Source organism: Halichoeres trimaculatus, unplaced genomic scaffold (assembly GCF_033239565.1).
Source record: "Halichoeres trimaculatus isolate MK-OKI-2021-1 unplaced genomic scaffold, fHalTri1.1 fHalTri1_scaffold_13, whole genome shotgun sequence".
Taxonomy (NCBI): domain Eukaryota; kingdom Metazoa; phylum Chordata; class Actinopteri; order Labriformes; family Labridae; genus Halichoeres; species Halichoeres trimaculatus.
Window position 1 is genome coordinate 23,261,820 of NW_027437191.1, and position 24,500 is coordinate 23,286,319.

At 41.9% G+C, this 24,500-nt stretch overlaps 1 protein-coding gene across 3 annotated transcripts in view; it reads left to right on the forward strand.

The window, feature by feature from the left end:
• The window catches only part of sgk1 (serum/glucocorticoid regulated kinase 1), a 93,575-nt gene that overhangs the window by 41,709 nt on the left and 27,366 nt on the right, over window positions 1–24,500 (forward strand). Inside the window, exons 3-5 of one of the 3 annotated variants that reach the window (XM_074684761.1) lie at window positions 3,194–3,325; window positions 3,678–3,831; window positions 9,765–10,004. In XM_074684761.1, coding sequence (XP_074540862.1) covers window positions 3,730–3,831; window positions 9,765–10,004 — 342 coding nt within the window. In that variant the 5' untranslated portion in view covers window positions 3,194–3,325; window positions 3,678–3,729. Of the gene's footprint in view, window positions 1–3,014; window positions 3,326–3,677; window positions 3,832–9,764; window positions 10,005–24,500 lie in introns of those variants that run through there. The other 2 variants (XM_074684762.1, XM_074684760.1) reach the window with 2 other exon arrangements.

The window sequence follows — 24,500 nt, forward strand, 5'->3', positions numbered from 1 at the left end:
CTGCAGGTAGATCAACTATAAGAGCTAAAAGAAAGCATCACAGCTTCCGTTCCTAAATTACAGTCTTCCCTCTCGGCTCAAAAGCTGATTTCAGCGATCATTGTTCCGTATCATTACCGCTGAGTCACCGCTGATTGGGCCTCCAACTGATCCTGATTACAGTGAATACTGCACAGTCATTGTTTCCCCCCCAGTGAGGGGGAACTACATCTGCTGAGACTCAGCCTGTGTAATAAGAGTTTAATTCCTGCAGAATGCTAACCCCGGTGTTATTAAGATGCACCTTTAATTCACACAGAGGTGGTTTCCCCTCCCATTGATTTATTGGCCTCTTGGTGTTTGCTCTTTAATTGCTTCTGTTTTGATGGATGCAGCAACAGAAAATGAAATTTTACCATATCAAATAAAAACACAGGTTTATTTCAATGTATCTCATTCATACTGGAAAAGTATGCATATGCAGCAGCTTCTGCTCAGGTAGTGGAAATTAGACAACTTCAAAAGAAATTAAGGATGTTAAGCACTCATCCTATGCTAGCAATTCGCAAAAAACAATCTTTTAAAATTTTTCTTTTTTTCTGGCTTTTTGTGCCTTTACTCAGTGCATACAGTTGAAAACAGGGTGAGAGTGAGGAACCACATGGAAAAGAGATTGGATGCAATCCTGGGCATGCAATGGGACTGCTACGCCATACTGATGCCAGACTGCACAGACCCAAGCTCAATCAGCAGAGATAAGCTCATAATTACCATTATAAACTTTACCTAAGCCTTGAAAATCATCGAAGCTTCTCTCATTTACAACTTAAACAAACCCAAACTGACCACCCTCAGCAACGCTTGGTTACCCCTCAATTGTACATTTCGACAAAGGAATTTAACAAAAATAATCCTGAAATGTAAAAAAAAAACAAAACATTGTCTGTTTTTAGGGTCTGCTAAAGGTAATTTCACAAATTTGGAGCACAGTAACTAGATACATTTCCAGATTCAGAGTAAGTTACTGAGTTAAAGAGGGGGCATTGTGCTTTTTAAATCTATTTGATGTCCACCTGGGGCCTCTGTAGTATCTTTACGTGACCTGCAGCTCAATTTTTATTTTTCACTCACTGTTGTTTCAGAAACTCATTTCACCCCCTATCTGGAATCCGTTATTTAGCTGCTGTGTCTTTAAGGCTTCCTGCTCAACATACTCCCTTCCCCCTGATTGGCCAGTTCTCTGAAGGCCATTGGGGTGAAGCTAATGGCAGGCCTTGCTATTTGAAGTATTTTCATATATTAAGAAGGCAATAACTTTGTACACATAAGTCTATCAGAGAATTTGTCTTTTGCTCCCCACTGGTTATGTTTGAAGCTGTGTTTTTACTTTACTCTGCTCCTGTGTTTGTTCAGAAATCCTACATGGAACCATTGTGGCATCATTTGAATATAAGAGTTCAGCTGTTAGCAGCTTGTAGCATAAGGATACTAACTGGTGCTAGGGCCGTTGTTTCTGATAAGCTGAGGAGAAGGAGATGAGGATGACGTGCTGGTACTGCAGTGTGAGAAAAGAAAAGAAAAGACAACAATGACCTGCTCTTCCATTCATAGTTATGGGGATTGTAAGATTTGTCTCCAATAAGATGGACGAGCTAGCCGTGCTAACCTAGCACCAAGGGAATACCAGAGGGAAGAGTAGCATCATGCTTTTCACAGACATGGAGCTAACATTAAGGATTTTAGCTGCTGTGAGTGGGCAGGATACAGAGGAGTGGGACTGAACTGACTGGGGAAGAAGTCCAACTCAGTCCTGGACCCTGTGGAGGTGGTGGATGAGTGGAGAACTTGATCGCCTTTTTTTTTTTTTTTTAAGTTGACACTTATTGGACTACTCTATGTATTCTATTCTATTCTATTCTATTCTATTCTATTCTATTCTATTCTCCACAACCCCCCCCCTGATTTGCCAACTCTACGGAAGCCTGTCAGGGACAGACTTTGGTGTTTGAGGCCTCTCCAAAGTGGGACAAAGCAGTAAGGAGAACCTTTGATGATGTCATCATTTCAGGTGGAGCTCGTCAGATCTCACACCATTTCTAAACTTGAGCCTTTTATCAGCTTACAGACAGATTTCTGAATTTATACAACAAATGAATACATAAAGGTTCAAAAATGTTTACGCATTCAGTCTTAACATTTGGAAATGTTTCTTTAAATCCAAGTTTAAAATATGGGAAACCAGGACTCCCCCCTCTTTAAAGCTCCCTGTAATCTCAGTCATGTTTGACAGGAGCTAAAGAGTGCTGAGTGGTTTGTTTTGGGGACTTGGCTGTGATTATGATTCAGGTCACACTGTGACATTAGCTGCTGTTACAGCCTCGGGCTGTTGGCGTTAGTTAGCCGCAGCCAGCAAAGGTCAGATTTAGTCTTACTTTCACATCATTCGTGAGAGAAATCTATAAATATTAGCTTTGATTGGTGTGATACCGAAGAACGTTTAATTTTTTAATACTTTAACAAATTTCTCAACAACTTTGAGGGGTGTTAGCGTCTCTCTCAGGTGGTGTAGTAACATGATTCATTGTTATCATGAGTGCCACATTAAGAAATTAAACAGAAGATGAGGTGTGTGTGCATGTGTGTGTGTGTTTGCAAGCATGTGTCAAATCCAGCTGGACCTCAGCTGACAGGAAAGATAACACACTACATTAACAACCCCCCCACTCACACACTACCACACACACACACACACACACACACACACACACACACACACACACACACACACACACACACACACACACACACACACACACACACACACACAGTCACTCTGTGGTGGAGATATTTTGAGCATCCTCTGTTCACACCGGGAGGATTTATGAGACAAGAGAAGAAGAACGAGATGGAGGTCGTGGTTCCAGAAACGACTGCAGCAGAACCATGAAGGGGAGGCTGGAAAGGGGGAGGGCAGAGCGGTGGTGAGGGACAGGAGGGAGAGAGAAAGAGAGGGGGAGGAGGCAGCATCTGTTCACTGCGGAGCCTTTCATTGATAAAGTAGCGCTGGAGGACTGCAGCTGGACACAGCATCACACACTTCTTGGTGTTTGTTTACACGGACACACACACTCTCTTTCTCTCTCAGCTGATGGTGACATCCTCGCAGACTCTCCCTCCTCTTCTCTGGGTATAAAATCCTCCTTCTCTTCATCAGATCTGTGTTTCCTTCAGTGGCAGCAGAGAGGAGACACCTGTGACTGAGGAGATCTGGGACCAGGTTTTCGGATTGAAAACAGGCTGCAGCAGGATCGGGGAGGGGGGGACCAGAGAACACAGCAGCTCAAAGGTAAGCAAGGATGCATGCATGCATGCAAACACACACTTTGCTTCATTTGTAAAGACTGACACAGCTCACACACACACATACATAAGACAGTTTAAAGGTGTTTTGTGTGTAAACAAAGCATGCAGCAACAGGAGCTGCCACCTTTCCTCCTCCTCCATCACTTTTTCCTCTACTTTCTTACTCCTGAGCTTATTTTGTTGCAGCAGCATCCTTTAAATTTCATCCATCAGCCTCCTCTCTCCTCCTCCTCGCATCCTCCTCTCCCTCTCATATCTGCTGTCCCGAGCCTCATCCCTGCTCAAGCCGCCTCAAAAATTCTCCCTCCCTCCCTTTCTCTCTGATTCCCTCTCAGTCTCTCCGTCATCCTGGGATCTACAGAAGCAAGCGGCGTGCCGGTGTCGGCCATGAAGCTGGTGAACGGTGGAGGAGGAGGAGGAGGTGGCGGAGGAGAGAAGACTGCCTTCTCCTTTAAGAAGTGCTCTGCTTTCCAGTTTGTTAAGAGGAAGGTGAGTTTAGACCTCTCTCACACACACAGGCACACACACACACACTCATACACACTTTAGGGTGGATGCATGCGCCTACACTCACGCACCCACACTGCCAAAGTGAGAGGTGTGTTGGCTGAGAGAGGAGGTGTCACAGCCGGAGTGTACCCTCTCAGAGGTGATGTCATTGTGAAAACTAAGCCGTGTTAATCAGGTGCAACATTTGGCTCAGTGTTTACCTGTGTGTTTACTCTGTGTGTGTGTGTGTTTGTATACTGTTGCTCTGCAGAAACCACAAGTGTGTGTTGTGTTGCTATCATGACATCACTGAGAGGACCGGGTCCTGTAGTTAAGATCTGCTCAGCATTTCCTGCATTATGCTGCAGTGCTGTCACAAGACTGCGTAACCTTAAAGGTTCCTGTAGTTTAAGAGTTTCATGCTGACTTCTCTGAAAACAAAAGTAGGATCCAGCGTTTTGGAGGCTAAGAAAATGCACAGAGAGGCTGACGTTCAGGCACTGCTTCAGTACAGCAGGTGTTTTTACATTTAAAGTGATCCAGGTATCTAACTTAACTTTAGCACATTTTTGTAGAATATACTGAAATTGAAATTGGTCTTGTTGTTTTGCTCTGACTAAGTTTAATGAGAGATATCCAGCAGAATTTGACATCTATCTCATTTTAACGTTGACTGCCTCCACCGAAGATGCCCACTAGGGACCTGTAAACATTGGTAGAGTTGGCTGTTTGAAAAGAAGAGGGTATTGTGCTTCTTTAGTCTTTATTCCGTCCCTTTGGTGCCCCTGTAGTATCTTTATATTAATCAACAACTTTTTAAAAACTCCTAATTTTCCTCCCTCTGGTGTTTTAGAAAAATTTTATTTCAGCCAGGGTCTGAAATTTCATTTCAGTTGCTGTCTCTTTAAGGCTCCCCCAATACAAACCCCCTTCCTTCTGACTGGCCAGCTCGCTGGAGGCCTTTCAAGGGGCAGACCTTGGTGTACGCGGCCCTTTAAAATATCACCAGGCAGTTAGGAGATCCTTAATCGATGTCACCATTCCTCAAAGTCTCGTCAAGATCTTGTCAAGATTCAGAGATTTCTCCAACATATGAATATGTAGAAGTTTGCAAGTCTGCACATGCTAAGTCTGAACATCCACATTAACGCTCAAACAATGTCATTGTTCACAGATGACACATTGCTTAGGCCAACAGAAATCCAGAAATCTTCATTCCAGCCAAAAAGTCATGATACATATGATCGCACTCATATTCGTACTACTGAAAGAAACACATACACGTAGCCGGACTCGGCTGTGATTACTATTCCACTTTGACATTAGATGCTGTAACCACCTTGGGCTGTTGGTGTTAGTTAGCTTCAGGGAGCAAAGGTCAGGTTTTCTTTAAGACTAAAGTGTCATTGCATTTTTGATATAAAGACATAGCCTAGCAGGTAGTAATTAATTGGTAACTACCTTTACTTTTGTAGTTTGAATGACAGTGTCTTGGTTAAAAAGAGGGTTAAGTTAGTGATTAATCCAAATTCAAACCAAAAAGTGAGCACCTGTTAACAAGATCCTTACAAGACTTGCTGAAATGATGAGGTCATTGCTAGAGTATCTTCTCACTGCTTGGTGACACTTTGGGGGGCCTCAAACACCAAACTCTGCTAATAGCTCCACCCTGACAAGCCTCTAGAGGGCTGGCCAATCAGAAGGAAGGGGGTTTGTGGAGTGGGGGGCCTTGAAGAGACAACCAGCAGAAACACCAGTAGGAGAAATAGAGGGTTGTTTTGAAGCCAGAACAAATAAAAGCCTAAAAAACAGCACCACACCCCTCTTTCATATAGTTAGTGCTGTATAGTTATAACAGACAATCTATTTGTTACAAAAATCATAAAAAGGAATCAATACATATGTTTTACTGTCTCTCTCATGAGATTATGCAATGATTTATCTTGTCTTTCTGGGATAACTGTCACTTCGCTGGCCAATCAGAGGGAAGGGGGGTTTTGGAGCAAGAGTCTTAAAGAGACAGCAGCAAAAAAAAAGTTGTTTCAGACAAAGGCTAAAATAAGGGTTTTCTTAAACACCAGAGGGAGAAAAAATAAGATTTTACTGAGATGTAAATCTTGCACAGATACTACGGGGAAACCAGAGGGACAGAACTAAGACTTAAAAAAAGCTCAATATCCCTCTTTAATGTAAATAATGCAGCTCTCACTGAAAACAAACCATTTAACTTTGTGCTTCCTCAACGCCGCATCATTTGCCGTTGATTTACATGAGATCAAAGGAGAACACGGCGTACTAAGACTGTGGGGCACGACAGGAAGGAAATGACTCACATTACTTCCAGCATGTGATGGAGAGCGGTGCTGATGCACTCACTCAATAACCGCTGTATTGCTTTGGGAATATTGTGCAACATTATTTTTCCCATTATCCAAACTATGTAATATAAAAAGAGATGTCAGATGATATAGTCAGGCTTTATTGCTCAGGTTATTGTGTTCAGTTTAGCACATTTAAAGCCTCTGGGAGTGAAGATGTTCCAGGAAAGGGACAAATCAACCATTGTTGCGTTGATAAATGTGCTGCTGCTTCGTTGCTGGGGAAATTTTTGACACTTTTCTCTTCATGTTGTGTGTTTTTGCTCGCTGCGGGGTTGTCCAAAGTGATAATGTGTAGGTCTCAGATGGTGTACAGTATGGTGTGTATCACTGATGACTTGGGCAGATTGTGTTATGTTAACACCCACACACACACACATACTCCCACAGGCATGTGGCTCTGCTGCTGCGTGATTCTCCCATGGGAATCAGTTTAAATGTATTCAAGAGCCTTAAGATATCTTTCCATCTATCTTTCTTTCTTTTTGCATATTTCTGAATAAATCCATCCATCCTCTCATCCAGAAGCTTCCAGATACGCATCAGCACCCAGCCCCAAATCAGTATGAATGCCTGCTTCTGCTGCTGCTCAGGGTTTATTTGTGTCTCTATTTGTGCCCAAATAAGCCTAATTATATAACAGGGAGAGCACGAGTCCAGACGGAGCACTTAGTGTCATACAAATGAGGAAGGAAAAGATAGAAGAGAGGATAAAATCAATAGCAGTGTCTGTGTTTGTGTGCTTTTTATCTGTGCGATTGGACTCCGTGGTTCAGGTGAAGTCTGCACTGAATGTGACGTAGACTTACAAATATGAAATGTTGAAATATTTCTGAGGCGTTTGCATGTTCAACATGTGCACGTGAGGGTCCTTACGGTCCAAACACAAGCTCATCAGGTGGATTAGTTTCTCTAAACTCTCGGTGGTTGTACATGTGTGCATAGATGGTTGTTTGTCTTTGCATGTCAGGCCTGTGATAGGCAGGTGAGCTGTTCAGATTGTACCCAGTCACTACCCTGGAGCTGGGGAGCCTATATGAATGTCAGTATGGAGTCAAGGGTCAGCTTTGATTGAATGGAGTTGTTGAACCCTGCACACCAGTTTTTCTGTTTCCACTTATGTATTGTTGAACAATACGTGAAAATCTCAGAGCAGCCGACCCCTGAGCTTTGTTAAAGGTGTGATTGACTATGTCTGAACTTAATTTCAACAGCATTGCATCATCATTGGCATCTATGCTCAGAATCCCTACAGAAGCCCTAAATGGTCATGTGTAAAAATGTTTAATTATTTTCAGTTTCTCAAAATAACAAGTTCACAGGCAATTTCAAAAATAAAATCAGTAGGATGTTTGCCATAATTAGCTCAGCCCCCTGGCTGGCCAATCAGAAAAATATATATATATATATATATATATATATATATATATATATATATATATATATATATATATATATATATATATATATATATATATATATATATATATATATATAATGATTAATTAAATCAGTTTTTCTAAGGACAGTGTAATCCTGCAAAAGTAAAATACCCTCTCTTTAATAAATAGTGCTTTGCAGTTATAAAAGTCAATCTTTCCAAGCTGTCTTTTTTTTTGCTGCTTCCCACATGATTCAACACAAATCTTGTTTTTTCCAAACCAGTTAGTTAATTAAATTTTTATATCTTGATACAAAATCTAATTTCCTAAATTTAAGAAATTAATTTCTGTTGTTTTCTTGGGATCATTAACTACTTTTCTCTTTAACTCAGAACAACTAATTTTGTTTAGTTTAATATAAAGAGCCAATCTAATATGTTGACTTGAAAAAACAAAACTTTTTTTTCCCCAGATAATTTTCTACAGAGTAATTAAAACGTGTTTGTTTGTTACTTTGAGCCTTTGCAAGAACACAACATTCAGCTTCTGAGATAATGAGACAAGTTTTCTCATTATCTTGACAAAAAAACAAGATTTGTTTCCTTGAGTTAGCGCACAGAATAAAAGATTTTTAACTATGATTTTTAAGGGATTTTATATCATGAAGCAACACTTCACAACAATTTTTATCCTAGACCACACTATCCGCTGTTGGAGGGATGGGCCTCAAACACCAAGGTCTGCCCAAAACTCTGCCCCCTGACAAGCCAAAAGAGATTTGACCAATCAGAGGGGTAGGGGTTTTCAAAGCAGGGACAGAATAAAGACAAAGAAAAGGCACAATACCCCCTCTTTAAGGTTGGGTCAAAACAACCCAAAAATCCTGCACACACCCCAGGTGGATTAGGAAATACTTGTTGCACATGCGAATGGAAATTTCTGACAAAGATGATGTAATGCAGCCGTGTCTTCAGGAGGGGAAATATTGTTTATACCCTGCTGTGCCCGACATGACTGAGTGTTTTGCACCGGATGTCACCTTTTATTCATTTCATCATCAGTGTGAAACATCAGAAAAACAGCTCCCTGTTTGATCCAGGAGGCAAATATTTCTCATCCTCCTTTGAATGTGACAATTGAACCCAGAGCAGAAATTCCTCTAATTGGAAGTAAAGTCACTGTCTTGTTATTTTCTGTGTGGTCGTATTTTTTCACTCTGGTAGCTTTATTTGTGTGCTGACCTGCTGGAGGGATTCTCTGTTTGTTTTCCTCGCACCCCGACGTGCTCTGACATGCTGTCTGGCTTCCCTTCGACTCAGGCATCCAGTCTCAGTGTGTGTGTGTGTGTGTGTGTGTGTGTGTGTGTGTGTGTGTGTGTGTGTGTGTGTGTGTGTGTGTGAGAGAGAGAGAGTCACATCTGCCTGGACTCTGCTGCTCAGTCACACAGGCTGGAGTCCCTGCAGAGTGTGTTTGCAGAATTTCACACAGACTCTCTTTAAAATATTGCTTTTCTCTCCCACCATGTTTCCAATTTTCTGTTGGATCTCAGGTTTTCCTGTGGCGCTGCTGTACTGGGGAGGCGTATGCATGCACCAACCTGCACATGTTGATTATATTTCATCACTGAGCCCAATGCCTCTCTAATTGTTTGTTCTCAACGACTGCTGAATGTGGACATCTGTTAGCACAGAGCTTTAATTACTGTTTATTCATTAAAGTCTGTGTTTTTCTGACGTTAAAGCAAGTCATGGAACTGGGAACTCAGAATTTCTTCATCATATTTGAAGGTGGCATTAACATGCATCAGGTGTGTGTGTGTGTTGAGTGTGTTTGCCTGATTCATGTGCTCAACTTGGCACAGAGAGCCAATCTGCCTCACTTTGAAGTGCATCTGTTTGTGTGTGTGTGTGTGTGTGTGTGTGTGTGTGTGTGTGTGTGTGTGTGTGTGTGTGTGTGTGTGTGTGTGTGTGGCATGTAATCAGGGATAACACAAGAAAGTCTTCCTCCTCTGATCAAAGGGGCAGCTGGCGGGGTGACAGTGTGTGTGTATTTGTGAGACACCTGCGTAGGTTTTTCTAAAAACATGTGAATAAAAAGATTTTTAAAAAGTGAAGGAGACAGCTGCTGTTTTCATCCCTTTAACTCCTGTCTTCATCTTTTTCCTCTCGCCCAGGTGAGAAGATGGATGAGGAACCCCAAAGTGAGCGTGGAGAAGAATCAGGGGAAAGGCCTCCTCTACCCGTGTCCAAAGTGCCCGCTGGCTGATGACTTGTGGTACTCACACTTCCCGTCACCGTACGGATGCTGTCACTACAGCGGCCTGCAGGGCGGCATGTACTACCATCAGGAGCCGTGCTCGCCATGCTCTGCGGGCGGACAAAGCAGCAGCAATGACAAGAACAAAGGCTGCAAGGTAAAGAAAAAAACTCTGCACTCATGAAAGCACCAGTGACTAGATACAAGGTCAGCTGTAAAGGGCTATTTCACATTTTCTTAAGTAGAGTTGTATTTCAGTCAGGACCATACCATGAAAAGAATAGAGTATTTGTTTGCACAAAGTTAAATTTGGAGGTCTCCCTGCCTTTCCATGTGCCTTTGTGGAAGGCCAAGTCAGTTGCAGGCAGAGCACACCTTCTTCTCCGTCTTCCAGTAGCTGTGTTGTGCATGGTTTCCTGCTTAACATAAAACAAGTTTGCTTCTGGTTTGTTCCTTCTGTGATACTGTAGAAATATGTTGGTTCTGCCTCAAGTGGACACTGGAGGAACTGCAGCTCTTTTTTATTGGCACTGTTTACTAAAAAGGCCACTTGCACCAAAGCCAAGGCTAAATTCTTACGTGTGGGGGGAGGGAGTTCCAGAGTCTGGGTGCCGATCAGCTGACAGCTCGGGAAACCCATGGCACTGAGGTGTAATGTGGAGATGGTTAGTTGTACAGCAGAGGTTGAGCAGAGGGTGTGGGAGTGTGTGTATTCATAAAGGAGGTAAGTGGGGCCTAGGTTGTGGACAGCTTTATAGGCGAGGAGTGGAGTGACAAGGAGACTGTCAGGGAAGACTTGGATGCATGATTTTTTTTAAATAAAAGGCTCTTCAATATAGGAGTTTGCAAAAGTATGACAAAAATGAAAAATCACAGCTCTCTTTTAGCAAAACTGGATAAACTAGATTACTTAAAATCACAGCAAGGCTGAAAGACAAAGGGTATAACAATAAACACTCCAGACTTAGGTAAACTACTTGGAATCTTGACAAGTTTGGCACATGCAAGGGTTGATGGGACAAGACTATCTTGCACAGGACAGCAGTTCAGTTCAGTTCAATTCGTCTTGGTACAGCTCAAATTTTGCGGAGTTTCCTTTGTCTAAAACTAGAACAGATCCCCAGATTACCGACCCTTACCATCCAACTTTTGGTACCCCTCTGTTTGGGTGCCCGACATACTGATCCATTCCCATAAGGTGGAGCTAGAAACACTGCAATCCATTGATTGGTGAAAAGAATCATCACTTCCTGTGCGACAGGGGTGATAAAGAACAACATAGGACCCTGCCATGTTTAGATCTCCAGTGGACTTTGTGATTGTTTCTTTCAATGAAGATAACAACGAGCCACACACACAAAGAAGATGAATTGCATCTTTGTTTACTGTGTGGTGTTTTTCATCTTTGTTTGATTTATTAGCAGGGTTCACTGTGTTGTGCTGCCATGCTGTCAAGCTATTACATAGCTGACGTGACGTGACAAGCATCCAGCTTACATGTCCCCAACTAAGAAGGTCATAGTTGGCTGTGGAAACGCAAACAAGATCAGGCTGTACAGATCCATACTGAATCACTTTGTAAAAATGGGGCTTTATAGGTGGGGAGAAGATTTTTTATGGATGCAGCCTTGTACAGGGAGGTGACCTGGGCCACGGAGTTCTAGATGATTCCCAGACTGTTGATGAGTTTGGTTGGGAGTCCAGAGAGGAGGGCCTTGTAGTCATCGATGCAGGATCTAACAAATGAACGAACCAGTTAACTATCGAGGACCACACCCAGATATTTGTACCTCACAACTATCTCAGGAATCAGCATCTTTGATAACAGAAGGTTCAGAAGGAGGGGTACCACAAAAAATTTAAACAAGTGTTTAAGTCTTATTTTGAATTTTTTTTTAAATGTCATTTTTTGTTTTAAGATTCTGAAATGAAACGAAGATAAGACATATACGTTAACTTGGATTTCAGTTTTTGCTGTGTAAGTTGGCTGATTGTTGTTGCTGTGTTGGCCCAACCAGATTCCAGACACACCCACCAGACGCCCACACTCCCGACAACCAAAGCGTGTGCACTAATTAAAATGTTCAGTTTGCATTCAGGATTGAGGATTTAATGCAGCGTAAGCTTCCTTTAGAAAAACAACTACAAAGAACTCTCCGTAACAAAGTTCAGCGGGGCAGGAGACAAACTGTTCTGGCGTGTGTCCCCGGAGCAGAGCAAGCAAAAATTTACAACAGCAAGAAAAAAACAATAAGTTAAGAACAGACAGAGCCTGGGCACAGGTTTTGTTGAGGCTCTCAGAGGGTAAATGTGGATTCAAAGAGGACACTTTTGACCTATTTCCCCCCTTTCTCTTACCACAAATCCCCCTCTTTGGCCTAAAGGTGCAACTTTAACTCATTTTGCATTTTTCTCTGTAAGAAAAAAAAGGCAAATCAGGCACTAACAGAGCTTTAGTCATTGTTTTGTTTTTCTGCGTTTAAGCTCAACCACGAGTGTTGTTACGTAACACAAACACTGAGGCAACTGAAGGCCGGGCGTTTTTACTTTCAAAGGGCCAGTTGTTGTTGTTTTCAACTCACCAGGGGCGGATGTGTCCCAAATTAGAGCAAAAAATTTGGAGCACATGAGGATTGGATTAAATATTAAAGAAAACAAATAAAAACATGAAAACAGGAGGTGTGAGGATAAAATCTGTCAACAAACGCCGCTCAGCAGGTGTCCAGCTCGTCCTTGGTTATGCAATCGTAGCTGTCCCACTCCGATCAACCAGCACTCCATCTATTGGTTCCTCCCCTGTGTGTGTGTGTGTTTCTCAAGTCCCATGGGTGACAGGCGAGAATGAGTCATCACTGTCCCAGCAAGACAAAGCCGAGCCATAGTGTGTGTGTGGGACATTAAAACAGGAGTGTGTTGTTGTCGTGCATCGCCCTGCTGGTTGCTGCAGCTTTCGTTCCACCGTGTTTTATACGTTCCTCTGCCCCTCCAGGGTCGTCCTGTCTCACTCCGTCTCTCCATCAATTCCACCTCCTGCCCTCACAACCAATAGATCTGTCACTAATGTCTCACTGGAGACAAACGCTCTGTGTGTGTGTGTGTGTGTGTGTGTGTGTGTGTAGGTGTGTTTGTGTGTGTGTGTGTGTGTGTGTAAGTGTAAGGAGAATTAATTGATGTTGCAGCGAGCAGGGAATAGGGGGGTTAAAGATGAGGAGGGGGGTTGTGGTGAGTCATTTCTCTGCTCTCTGTGTGTATATTTGTGTGTGTGCGTGTGTGTGTGTGTGTGTGTGTGTGTGTGTGTGTGAGGGTAACACTGACCCAAAGACACATTTTTTATTCCCTGAACATCAAACGTGAAAATAAGATAAAACAATAAGAGACAAAACGCTCACTGCAGTGTGTAAATAAGACTCAGTGAGACTTCAAAAAAGGAGATGATAGTGGGAAAAAAAACCCTGCAGAATCTTGTGGGAGTCAAGCATGTTGAATTCACTAAATGTTTTAAAATTTACACAAAAACAAACAACCACTTTGTGGTGACATCCATTTTTTTTTTTTTTTTACAGTCTATGGTTTTGACAGGGTGTTTTTTATTTTGAAAAGATTTTATTCTGTGGTTTATGTGCACAACTTCCTGACCTGTTGAGCTTCTTTTTGTAAACTGATGAGTCGCAGCCAGAGCATGTGAGCAGAGTGGTGCAGGGCCAGGTTCTGGGCCAGGTTTGGGCATGCTTTGGGATATGACAGAGTGAAACTGGAGCTGGACAGCACCCCCTCTGCCATTCCATCCTTGAAAAAAAAAAAACCCTGCTCTGTGCTCTTTCAAAAATTTTACCAAGGACACATCTGGTTTATTTGATGTTATTACCCAGAACCTTTTCATCGTTTTTGTTGCTCCTAAGGGGCAACATCCGGTTAGTAAAAATGAAGCCTATGTAGAAGTTTTAAATGTTTCTTTTCATCAAGAACCGGCTTGAGGCTGGCTGCAGAAAGACAGGAAGTCACGTACACTAATGCCATACAAACTGACTTTTACGGCATTGAAAAGTATATTTACAGCCAGGTTCAAAAAAACGCTTGGGTCTAAGACGCTGATTTCACTATCAGCACACACTGTATGGTGAGTGGACTTTTTTCTGACTTGGGGGTTTGGAAGTTATTAGGATCATTTGATTGTCCAATCAGAGCAAAGCTCAAGTCACTTGACTGATGGGTGCCCAAGGAAACTCACTGCCTTCATCTGCGGATTGGCTTCATTTCACATGTCAGGAACAGATGGGTGACGTTGCATAGGCTACGTCCATGTTTTATACAGTCTATGGTTGCTAAGCCTCAAACTGCTCTAAGGAGCAAACAGCGTCTCTGTGCGTCATTTTGCAAACATTCAAACGAACCACGGGCCTCATCGCAAATACTGTTTCAAATTACAGTTGTTGATAGATGAAGTTCAGTTGGAAGCTACCGACGGTCATATTTTGCAGTTCTAGGTAGACATGAGCAGCAAAGCTTGTAAACCTCACAGTAGGACCTGAGTGAACGAACAGCTGCTTGTCTCATATGTGATGTGTAATCAAACACAGGATAAATGATTAACAGTGAGACGCTGATTCTGACACATACTTTTCATGTGTTTGACCAATTCTCACCCAGACGTCATGTTCTGCTCTGTTCCCTACACACTGTACCAACCTCAGCACACTCTGTCCAAACACTCGAAGAGTAACAACCCCCAAACTTCATCTGCCAAAAGCTTACCCGCCCTACCCCCCTTCTCCTTCGCTCTGCTCCGCTCCGTGCTCACCCACAGCCCTGACTCCAATGATTCAAACTTCACGATGAAATTTGTCAGCCCATCAAAGCGAACCATATCTCTGGCAGCCTGACAAACGTCTCCCACTGCTGCTGGAGAGCGCCGGGGTGATGACGCCGTGCGGCTGCTGTCACACCAGGAGGAGAGGAGGAGGAGATGAGTACGACGGCAGACGTTGACAGACAGTGTCGGCTTACTCTTACATGATGAATGAGACAGATGAGAAGCTTCAGGGACGTTTGTCAGGGCCTGATTCCATGATGCTCCTTATTCTGATGATGTAAGTCTGGAGGAATATGACTGTGACAGTCGAGAGAGTCGAGAGAGTCGAGAGAGTCGTGGACTGTGAGTCTCAGAGGCCTGCTCGCTGTGGCGTTGCAGTGTCACTGTGGGCTCAGGATTTTTGGTCCAGAACTGAATTTAAAGTGAGGGTATTGTTATTTTAATGTTCATACTGTTTACTCAAAGTAGCATCACATGATTTAGAGCTAAAAAAAAAAAAATGAACAAAACAAAACAGAAAACTAGTTTTTCACAATCTCAATAGTGGAGACTGTGGATTGCTTTTGAAAACCACAAACTACTGCGTATTTCCTCCACTATTGTTTGATTTAAAAAGACGTATGAGTTAAATTTAAAAACAAAAAATATTTGACCTGTTTTCCACATTTTTTGTTGCTACAAAACCCCAGAGATTAATAAGCCAGGATCAGTTTCCCACTGATCAGCTTAAGTATCTATTTTAGGATTATTGTTGTTAGTTTTTGTCTGTTTTTCATAATCTAAGGGGACAAAAATAATCCTCATTTTTCTCTAACAGGTGTTTAGGAAAACCCTTCACAAATCTAAGCAAGGGTTTACGTTGTAATATTATTATTATTATTTAAAATAAAAAAAACTTATTAGACTGACTATGTGGCACAGTCAATTGAAGAGTATAGAAAAACTTCTTATTCAAGATATTAAGACGAAAATGAAGCCTGCACTGATTGTAAGGAGTAAAAAACTCACCAGTGAGGTAGGAAAAAAAACTTTTGTTGTTTAGTTTCTTGTATATGGACATTATTTTTATTTCAAGAAACTACACAAGTAATTCACCCCACTCTACAGAAAAACCTGAAATAGCCCTGTAAAGAGAGGTTTTTGTGTTATTTTTAGTCTTTATTCTTTCCCTCTGAGCCCCTGTAGGAGCATTACATGATTAACAGCTCAAAAGAATGACGAATTTTCTCTCACTGGTGTTTTAGAAAACCCTTATTTCAGCCTTTGTTTTAGTTGCTGTCTCTTTAAGACTCCCTGCTCCACAAACCCCCCTCCTCTGATTAACCATCCCTTTTGGCGGTCTGTCAGGTTAAAACTTGGTGTTTGTGAACCTTCCAAAGTGTTGCAAAGCAGCAAGGAGATCCTTATGGAGTGATGTCATCATTCCTGAAAGTCTTGTCAAGATCTTGTGGGGTGTTTTTTATTTTCAGGACAGATACTTTGGAGCAGATTTCTACAACGTGAATATGTGGAGGTTTGAAAATCTGCACTTGCTCAGTCTGAACATCCAGCGTTGTACTTTGTATTAATGTTAAAAGTCGGGTCTGAAGTAATTTTGGTTACTTGTCAGTAAAAACAACATTCAAACTAGGCTCCTCCTCCTTGGCTCAGTGCCAGTGGCAGCACACACCCACTGCCTCTGACCTTAACTACGTGAACACGCTCGCTAGCCCAGCAACCACCTTTAGCATTGAGTTTCTACAGGGAAGAGACTCAAGAGCTGTTCACCTGACTTGAGCTGTTAGCACAAGCTAACCACAGGTATTTGACACATACCTGGTTCACAGAAAGCCAACTTGCATTGCTCTTCGTCCTGTGCTGCTCTCAAAGTGCACAAAAATTAGTGAAAGTTGAGCCAAGCTTTAGGAAAAAGCTTTGTCCATGTGGAGTTTCATTTCACTTTTGTTGTTTTTCTTCCTCTGTGCTACGTCCACTATCATAGCTGCTCAGGATAGTTTCATCCATATGTCATCAACACGCAAAGTCACTTGTGCACTGGGCGCTCTGTGAGTGGCTGAGGTAACCATGCCTACTCTCCACCCAGAAACGTCCCAATACAACCAAAACATCAACATACAGGCAGAGGAGGGGGTTGAGGCAGACACAGACACTGACACACATGTATAGAGGCCCGCAGGAGATGGGAAAGCAGAATACCACCTCTTTAAAGTTTAGAGGCAAATAAAAAAAGTCTCCAAAGCTTCTCTCTTCTTATTAAAAACCCATCCCAGCACTTTATTCTAATTATCATTTCATTTAAATGCAGGTAGCTTAGCCAAGCCGTGACCCTTTGCACAGCGTTCTCAGACCTTTGAGCTAAATATAGCTAACTTTATGACTCTGCTGTTATTATATAATGAAATCAGTGCAGCAGATTTTCTGACTCCTGCGTTTGTCTGCATGAAAACAGGGTGAAGAGGGGCAGAGGTTTACTGTAAGTGGGAGGAAACTCTGGAATGAGAGTCAAGAATTGGACACAGGGTTGATGTAAATGTCTGCAGAGGAGGAAGAAGAGCAGATTTGTTGGAACTAAAAGGCAAAGAGGGTAAACAGACGTGATCTATAAGGAGAGAGAGGAGGAGGAAGGGAGGAAGGAAGAGCTGAGCGGACAGTTTTATTAGAAGATGGAGGATGAGGTCACAGCTCCTGCTCCTCCGTCTGAGCATGAGCAGAAATCAAAAGCATATAAATCCTCCTGATAAGGACGTCCTGTACTGTCCCTATGCTCACTAACACACTGTTACCCACACACACTCACACACAGAGATAATGCAAGCGCAGCCTTTCCACTAATCTCAAACATCAAGCGGTGCGGTCGGTGATGAAGACTTCATCAGAAATGAAATGAACATTAACTTCTGCTGACAACTGGTTCTCCTGAATGTTATCTCTGTTGTTTCACACACTCAGTGACTCCAAACTCAAGCTTTCAACTTTTGAACATGTAGATGTGAAATACGACGCTGAAAGCAAAGACGTGGTGTTGCAGCCCACATATTACTCCTTAAACCATAATACGGGAGCCTCCTCCTGCATTTTCTCCGAAAGCAGTTCACACTCTTCAATGAGAAACAGCTGTCTGAGCTTTTGTTAAAGCTCCCGTGCAGAGATGTCAGCTTGTGTTGATTTTGGTGCTCCCTGTCTTCCAACAGTGAAACTTATAATTCTTTGTCAGGGGGAAATACAAATGAAAGCTATTTTTGAAAGTATTCTCAAAATAATGTTTCTTTTTTCACAACCTAATAAATACCAAATTTAAGTGTTAATACTTGCCCCCTCGTTCTGATTGGCTTCCCCTTTGGAGGTCTTGTCAAAAGCAGGAGCTTTGGGCAGACCTTATAGTTTGAGGTTTGTTTAGTCTGAACATCCAGCATGTGACTTTAATTCCATGTTTACAGCATGAGAAAGCAGAATACCCCCTCTTTAAAATTCAACAAATGAGGCTTTTCCTGTATGAGGAGATATAGGAAACTTAACCTTAAGTGACAACAGAAAAGGGAAAAAATACATCCCAAAATTTGACTTTTACACCCTCTTCAAGAAAACCAACACTTCTCATTTGACCTTTGACCTTCCCAAGACAGAGTCTCATATTGTTTTTCTACCCACATGAAACTCTGTGCCCATTTCTGGTAACTTCACCCTAAATTGTCTGATCTTTTCTTGTCCCACTTGGGTTAACTGTCCAAAATTCATTCATGCAGCATGAAAAGAGAGAGGAGAGAGGCGAGGAGAGAAGGGATGAGAGAGGAGGGAAGGAAGGAAGGAGGGTGAAAGGGGGAGATGTGAGAAACCAAGCATGTACTGGAAGAACAGAGATTTTTATCATCCCCCATGCAGCCGGGGAAATCTTGGTGACTATTGATTAGATCTCAGCTGTAAGTGGCGGCACAAAGTAGAGGATGAAAAACTGCTGAAAAATCTCCAGTCATTTGTTTTCATGCAGTGAAAGAAGCTTACCTCATTCCTCAGTGAGGTAATGTGACTTTGTACCTTTGAACGCGTCATTAAAAGACTTCTGCCTCATATGACGACACACATTTTGAGTCATGTTTTCAGTGTTTCTTTATCCGCTCAGACAAAACAGAGGGTGACGACCTGAGACAGATCCTCTCTTCTTCTCCTTCTGGCTGAACTCTTTTGTACGAATGCTAATGCTGTCCGATTTAGTGGATGATGTAACGAGGGTCGGCGAGCTCAGAGATCCTGTGATTCACGAGGACAAACAAACTCAGCGGCTGCATTTGATGACAACCAGGGTTCAGTGTGTTCTTAGAAATGAAATATTGGCTTTTTGCGATGTTGTTTTCTCACTTTTAAGATGTTTTCTCAGTGGCAGCCTGACTTTGGACTGTGGACTTTATCCCTTGACGTCGTCTTATCTGTGACATGTCAAGTCGTCCATTCTCAGAAGCAGACGCCTCTTAATTGAGCTAATGGTTAATGACTTTAGTACCATATTCAGAGGTTACACAAGTTCACCCGTGACCAAGCTGACGTTTTTGGAACACTAACGCTAAGAGATCACCCACACAGCAGTTTAAACTGTGGAGTGGATGGAAATCTTGAGTCAGAGCTGGTTTGGTTAAAACATTGACTTTATATAAATGTGGACCATGTTACTCCCTCTGCTCTCATTGGGACAAAGCCAGAACATTTTTGTAACAAGTGCCAACATAATGCTTTAGTGTCGTAATTGGAGGCCAAAACATGTCCACACATGACTTGACTGGTGGAGTCCTTTTTGCCAAGGAAAACAGAATGTATCTAACATAGAAAAAGAACAAAAAAAAACCCCACAAGCATCAACCAAAGAAAATTCATTTGAAGTTCTCAACACATTTACAGTGTCCACAAGATCCATCAGTTTTCTATATTGCTTGTCCTGTTCAGGGTAGGGTTTGCAGTGTCTGTCTTAGGGCAAGAGACCCTAAGACAGACACTCCAAAGACTCAAAATCTGACCAAAAATATGTCTTATTAGCTCAGCGAACTTTAAAGCGAACATATCAACTGAAGTCGCAGTTTTTTTACTTGTTACGAACAAATTCTCTTTTTAAAAACTAGCAAAGCACTCAGAGAGTGTAGACCTCTGCCAAGCATATTGTGATTGTCACGCAACACTTTAGTCCTACTTTAATGTTATACTCCCTTTCAGCAGACTGTTTGCTACAATTTGATGTTAGTTGCAGGTTTGTAGGATAATTTGTTACCTGACAGTGTTGTAAATTATGATGACCCAGTGCATATTTCATATCTCGGATCATAGTATCCAGAATATTGCCAGGATCTGGATCGTACTTTTACATCCGTCAGAAATTATGGTGACCTTGATGATCCGACCATTTATCATGGAGTTATATACACATATAGTGAAAACGTCCCTATCCCACAATGATAAGGAATCTTTTTAAAAAGTCCAGGATCCAGACGGTGATCCGATCACCTCCAAAATTTAATCACTTCTTCCGTATCCCATTTTGAACATTTCCTGAAAATTTCATCAAAATCCGTTTATTACTTTTTGAGTTATGTTGTTCACAGACAAACGAACAAACAGACAAACTCTCCTACAAACATAACCTCCTTGGCGGAGGTGATAATTGCTCTTTAACTGAACAATAATATGTTTTATCCGATTACTTGATTGAATTTTAGTAGAACACTCAAATACAAAGTTTCCCATAGCTGCAGCCCTTGTAGTGATTGTGGGCACAGAATTTGGTGTTGCTCTCTTCTCTTTTGCCAAAAGCTTTGAAAAAAAAAATAAAACTTGCTCAGGCCTCAGCTGCTTTTCCCACACATTGATTTACTGTCAGGTCTTTTTTTCTGTGGTTGAATCGAGCATATGAAGGAATTAAGAAGAACTGCCCTCAAGATCCAATTATATCTGACACATGAGTTACACAAAGGAAGACAAAACCTCCCTCTCCGGGGTGTCAGCTCGTCATGCAGGGGCAATTTCAGGTGCCTGTGGAAATTAGGATATGGAGAAAAACACTAAACCTCTGGACAGCAACTTATATTTTCCTAAATATGAGATTTCCCTTGGTGCAACCTAGTCTCTTTTTGATAAGGTTGGCTGACTCCAAACTTTCTAGTCTTTTCTTTTAAGGCCTTTGATGGTCACATGACTTCCAGAAGTCAGATTCCCCTGACTGGATCAGATTTTGTGCTTAGTGGAGAAACCAGTGAGCTGCCAGGTTAGCACTGGTGTCTCAGTTTGGCTGACCTCCAGTTCCTATTTTCTGCCTTGTTTTCACAGATAACATCATCTGATTTGTTTTTTTTAAACCTCACTCTGCCATGAGTTTTCTTCTCTTTAGAAAACATCCTTACATGTGTAATGACCGTGATGCTTTATGTATCATCCTCCTTGCTCTGCAGACTCATATTTCCCCTCCTCTGATAAAACATTTAAATAAGGGAACTCTCCAAGGGTTTTGGAAAGCAGATCTGAGTCGCCACTGTTTAGCATACGCTAAGCAATGGAAAACTGCTAATCCTCTGCTATTCTTTTGTTCCAAAGCCAAGTTCTCTGGCAGTGGAAGAATGCGGTTAGAGTAATAAACTTGGAATTGCTTTTCCTGCATGAGCACTCCTCTTTGCTTACAGTAGATGTACACACATACCCCAAAATGTCTCGCTGCATTTGTTTCTACTGCTAGTGCAGAATTATGAAGTGCTTTAGTGCCAAAAAAGGGGAATAAGGAAGCAGAGAGAAGGTGCTTTATACCTTGGCTGCAGCCTCCTGGATTTGTTGTGATACAGAGGTATCAGTGGATTGTCTTTGTAGTGTTTCAGATAATCCGGGCTATAACAAGCTGCAGGGAAAGCTGGAGAGGGAGCAGACAGGCAGGCGGGTTGTTTGTGATGTTGAGACTTATGTCTTTTGTAATGTGTGTCTGGTTTGATACACATCACAGAGGAATTCAGAGAGAGATAAGTATGCATGACTGCATGCTATAGGGTGGAGTCGCTATGAGGGAGCGGTGTGCTTTTATTTTGAAAGGTTTCATGGTTAATGGTCAGGGGTAATGTTTAATGAGCAGGTTGTTATGCTCTTTGAATTAATGAAGCAAATGTCAAACCATCTAATATTGCCATTCATGTATCAACGTAAGGTTTAAGTTATCCTATGGAGCTTTATTATTGTGCCTGGATTGCAGGACACAATATTTAGGGTTTGAACAGATGCTTGAAATCCTTGAAAAGGCCTTCATTTTAAAGTTGTGTTTCAAAATTTGGGAAAAAAATGCCTGAATTTTGAATCTTAGTGCTTGTAAATGCTTAAAATTGTAATTATATTTATTTCACAACTGAAAGTCAACGGATCGATTAAATTGAGATAAATTGAATAGTCAGCTGTGAAAAAAAGCTCTCCTCGTTGGACTCACTCATGATATGTGCTGGTCTGTTGTCATGTGTGACGTGACATCCCTCCCAGGAGGACAGTGGGTAGACCAACATATCAAGAGCATAGACTGTATATAGAGTGGACAGTTTGGCTCCACCATTTATCATTGTTTTGAAGCCAAAATACCGCCGTCTCAGGCACCACCATTGTAGCAGTATGGAGCCAGAGTCTGTGCAGTAGAGACGATGAGGGACTCTGGGAGAATCTGAGTGGAGCTGGGTGACAAAAATATATATATTTTTTTTTCTTTAGAGAGTCTAATCACTTCCTGACTCTACCTCCCGACATATTTTACAATCCCCGAAAAAAATACACGAGAACGGCAGCTGTCAATCATTGTTAAACGTTACGTAAAGCCTAGTTTTTAACCTCGAATAACTAATGAAAACAAAACTTTTCAGAAAAAGAGGACTTGGACACAAGACAGTGTAATAATTTTTTAAAGTTTGACCACAGCCCATCTGGAATGGCTGGATAGCCAGATTTTTTAACCTATACTGCAGCCAGCCACCAGGGGGAGCAGTTTTTGTGGCGACCTCACTTCGAGCCGAGCAAGCGGACGTCCATTTTTTTTTTACAGTCTATGATCAAGAGGCTGTCGAGACAGTGAACATTGGCTGGAAAAACGTTAATTATAAACTATGAGTCAAACTTGGAGCAAGTCTGCTGCAAAGCCTGCAAAAAAGACATCACACATTTCCCTATGGAAAACTCAGCACTCTCCTGTTATTCATTTATTCATTCATCGTCTACCACTTATCCTGTTCTGGGCCCAGTAGCTGGAGCCTATCTCAGCTGTTTTAGGGCAAGAGGTGGGTTACACTCTGGACTGGGTCAACTACAGCTTTCCAGTCATATAAAACGTAAGTTCACAGTTCTACTTGTGACAATGTTAGCCCTACAAACTAATTACCCTATTATTTGTTTATGCTAACTGTGTGTTTGTGGTAGATGCTGGGTATGTTGGGGGACAGAAGCACTGTGCCATATGACATGTGGGTGGTGTGATAATTCCCAGGAGCTGTACCACTTTCACCTGCGAGGTATTTGTAGCTCAGTGCAGATTATTACCTATAGGAACCCTTAATGTTGCCCCAATCTTTTTTGAGTATGAAGCATCCAACACTTTATTCCCTGCATTCAGGTTAATATTGTGCTGGAAATGTCGTTATGTATGATTAAAAGAACGCACTGTAGAGTTTTTTTTCTCATTCCAAATGATGTTTTCCTTCATTTAATCCTATTAGGAGGCATCCAGAGAGCATTTTCTTACATTAAATTCATGAAAAGTGCATCCTAGATCACCTTATTTGCATTTTATTTAAAGAAAAGGCAACCACTGAGTTCGCCCTCGCTGACCTTGGGCCACCAGGAATAAAAGGAGCATCCTCTGCCCCCCCATCTCTTTGTGAGGGACTTTGGGAATTATTGTTGTTCTAATCTACCCTGAGAACCTCGCTAATCCCTTCTTCCATCTTGATGTTCCCGAGCTAACGCCACAGTGGCTCAGCAGCACCCTGACTAAGCACTGGAGCTTCTTTTCCCCTCCTCTGTTCACTAACTCAGCTCTGTTGAAGCTGCTTTGTGTAGTGCAGTGAGGTTTTTGGAGGGATTATAGTGGACCTGATCTGATTCCACATGGACAACATGTGCTTTGTGACTGTCTGCAGTTTGTTGCATAAAAACCTCAGGTCTGCTGGTTTGACCTAAGACAGTTTTACGACACAGTGGATGAATGTTAACATTAATATTGTGCCACAACATCCAGATTCTTAGACCCTGGTGTTACTTAGGTTTAGAGACCCTAAAGGATGACCGAAGAGGATGAAAATAGCAGCAAACATAGCAGCTCAGCATCAATAACCCAATCTTAGAATTCAAAACTTGCTCTTTGCTCTTTCTGGTATCATGTTGTTACTTTTCTTATGTTGTTTCTGTTATTGCCAGGTGAATATATGAAGCTTCACCTCATGAGAAACGCCCTAGTTGCTATTTAATGTATTTGGATTACCTGAGTCAGTGTGTACTCGACCTTGCCTCCTCCCTTTGTTACTCTAAGTGGCGTGTTTACAATCCAAGAACAGGAAGGTAGACAGGAAAAGCAATGCAGAAGAAAGAGCAATGACCTCAGTGTTAAAAAACTCGCCTTATCTCTGACAGCTCATGTAAGAACATCATAGTTTCTCATTCTTTCAGGATAACTTTTGGCTTTCAGAGATATTCTTCCTTCATACCTTTGTTGTGCATCACAATCGTCTCTTACGTCATGATAAATCTCGCCTCATCTTGTGTAATTTCCTGCTTGGGCAGATGTGGGGCATGACACCTGGATCCCTGGATATTCAGAACAAGATCCAAGTTGTTTTCATTTAAAGAGGCAGTAATATG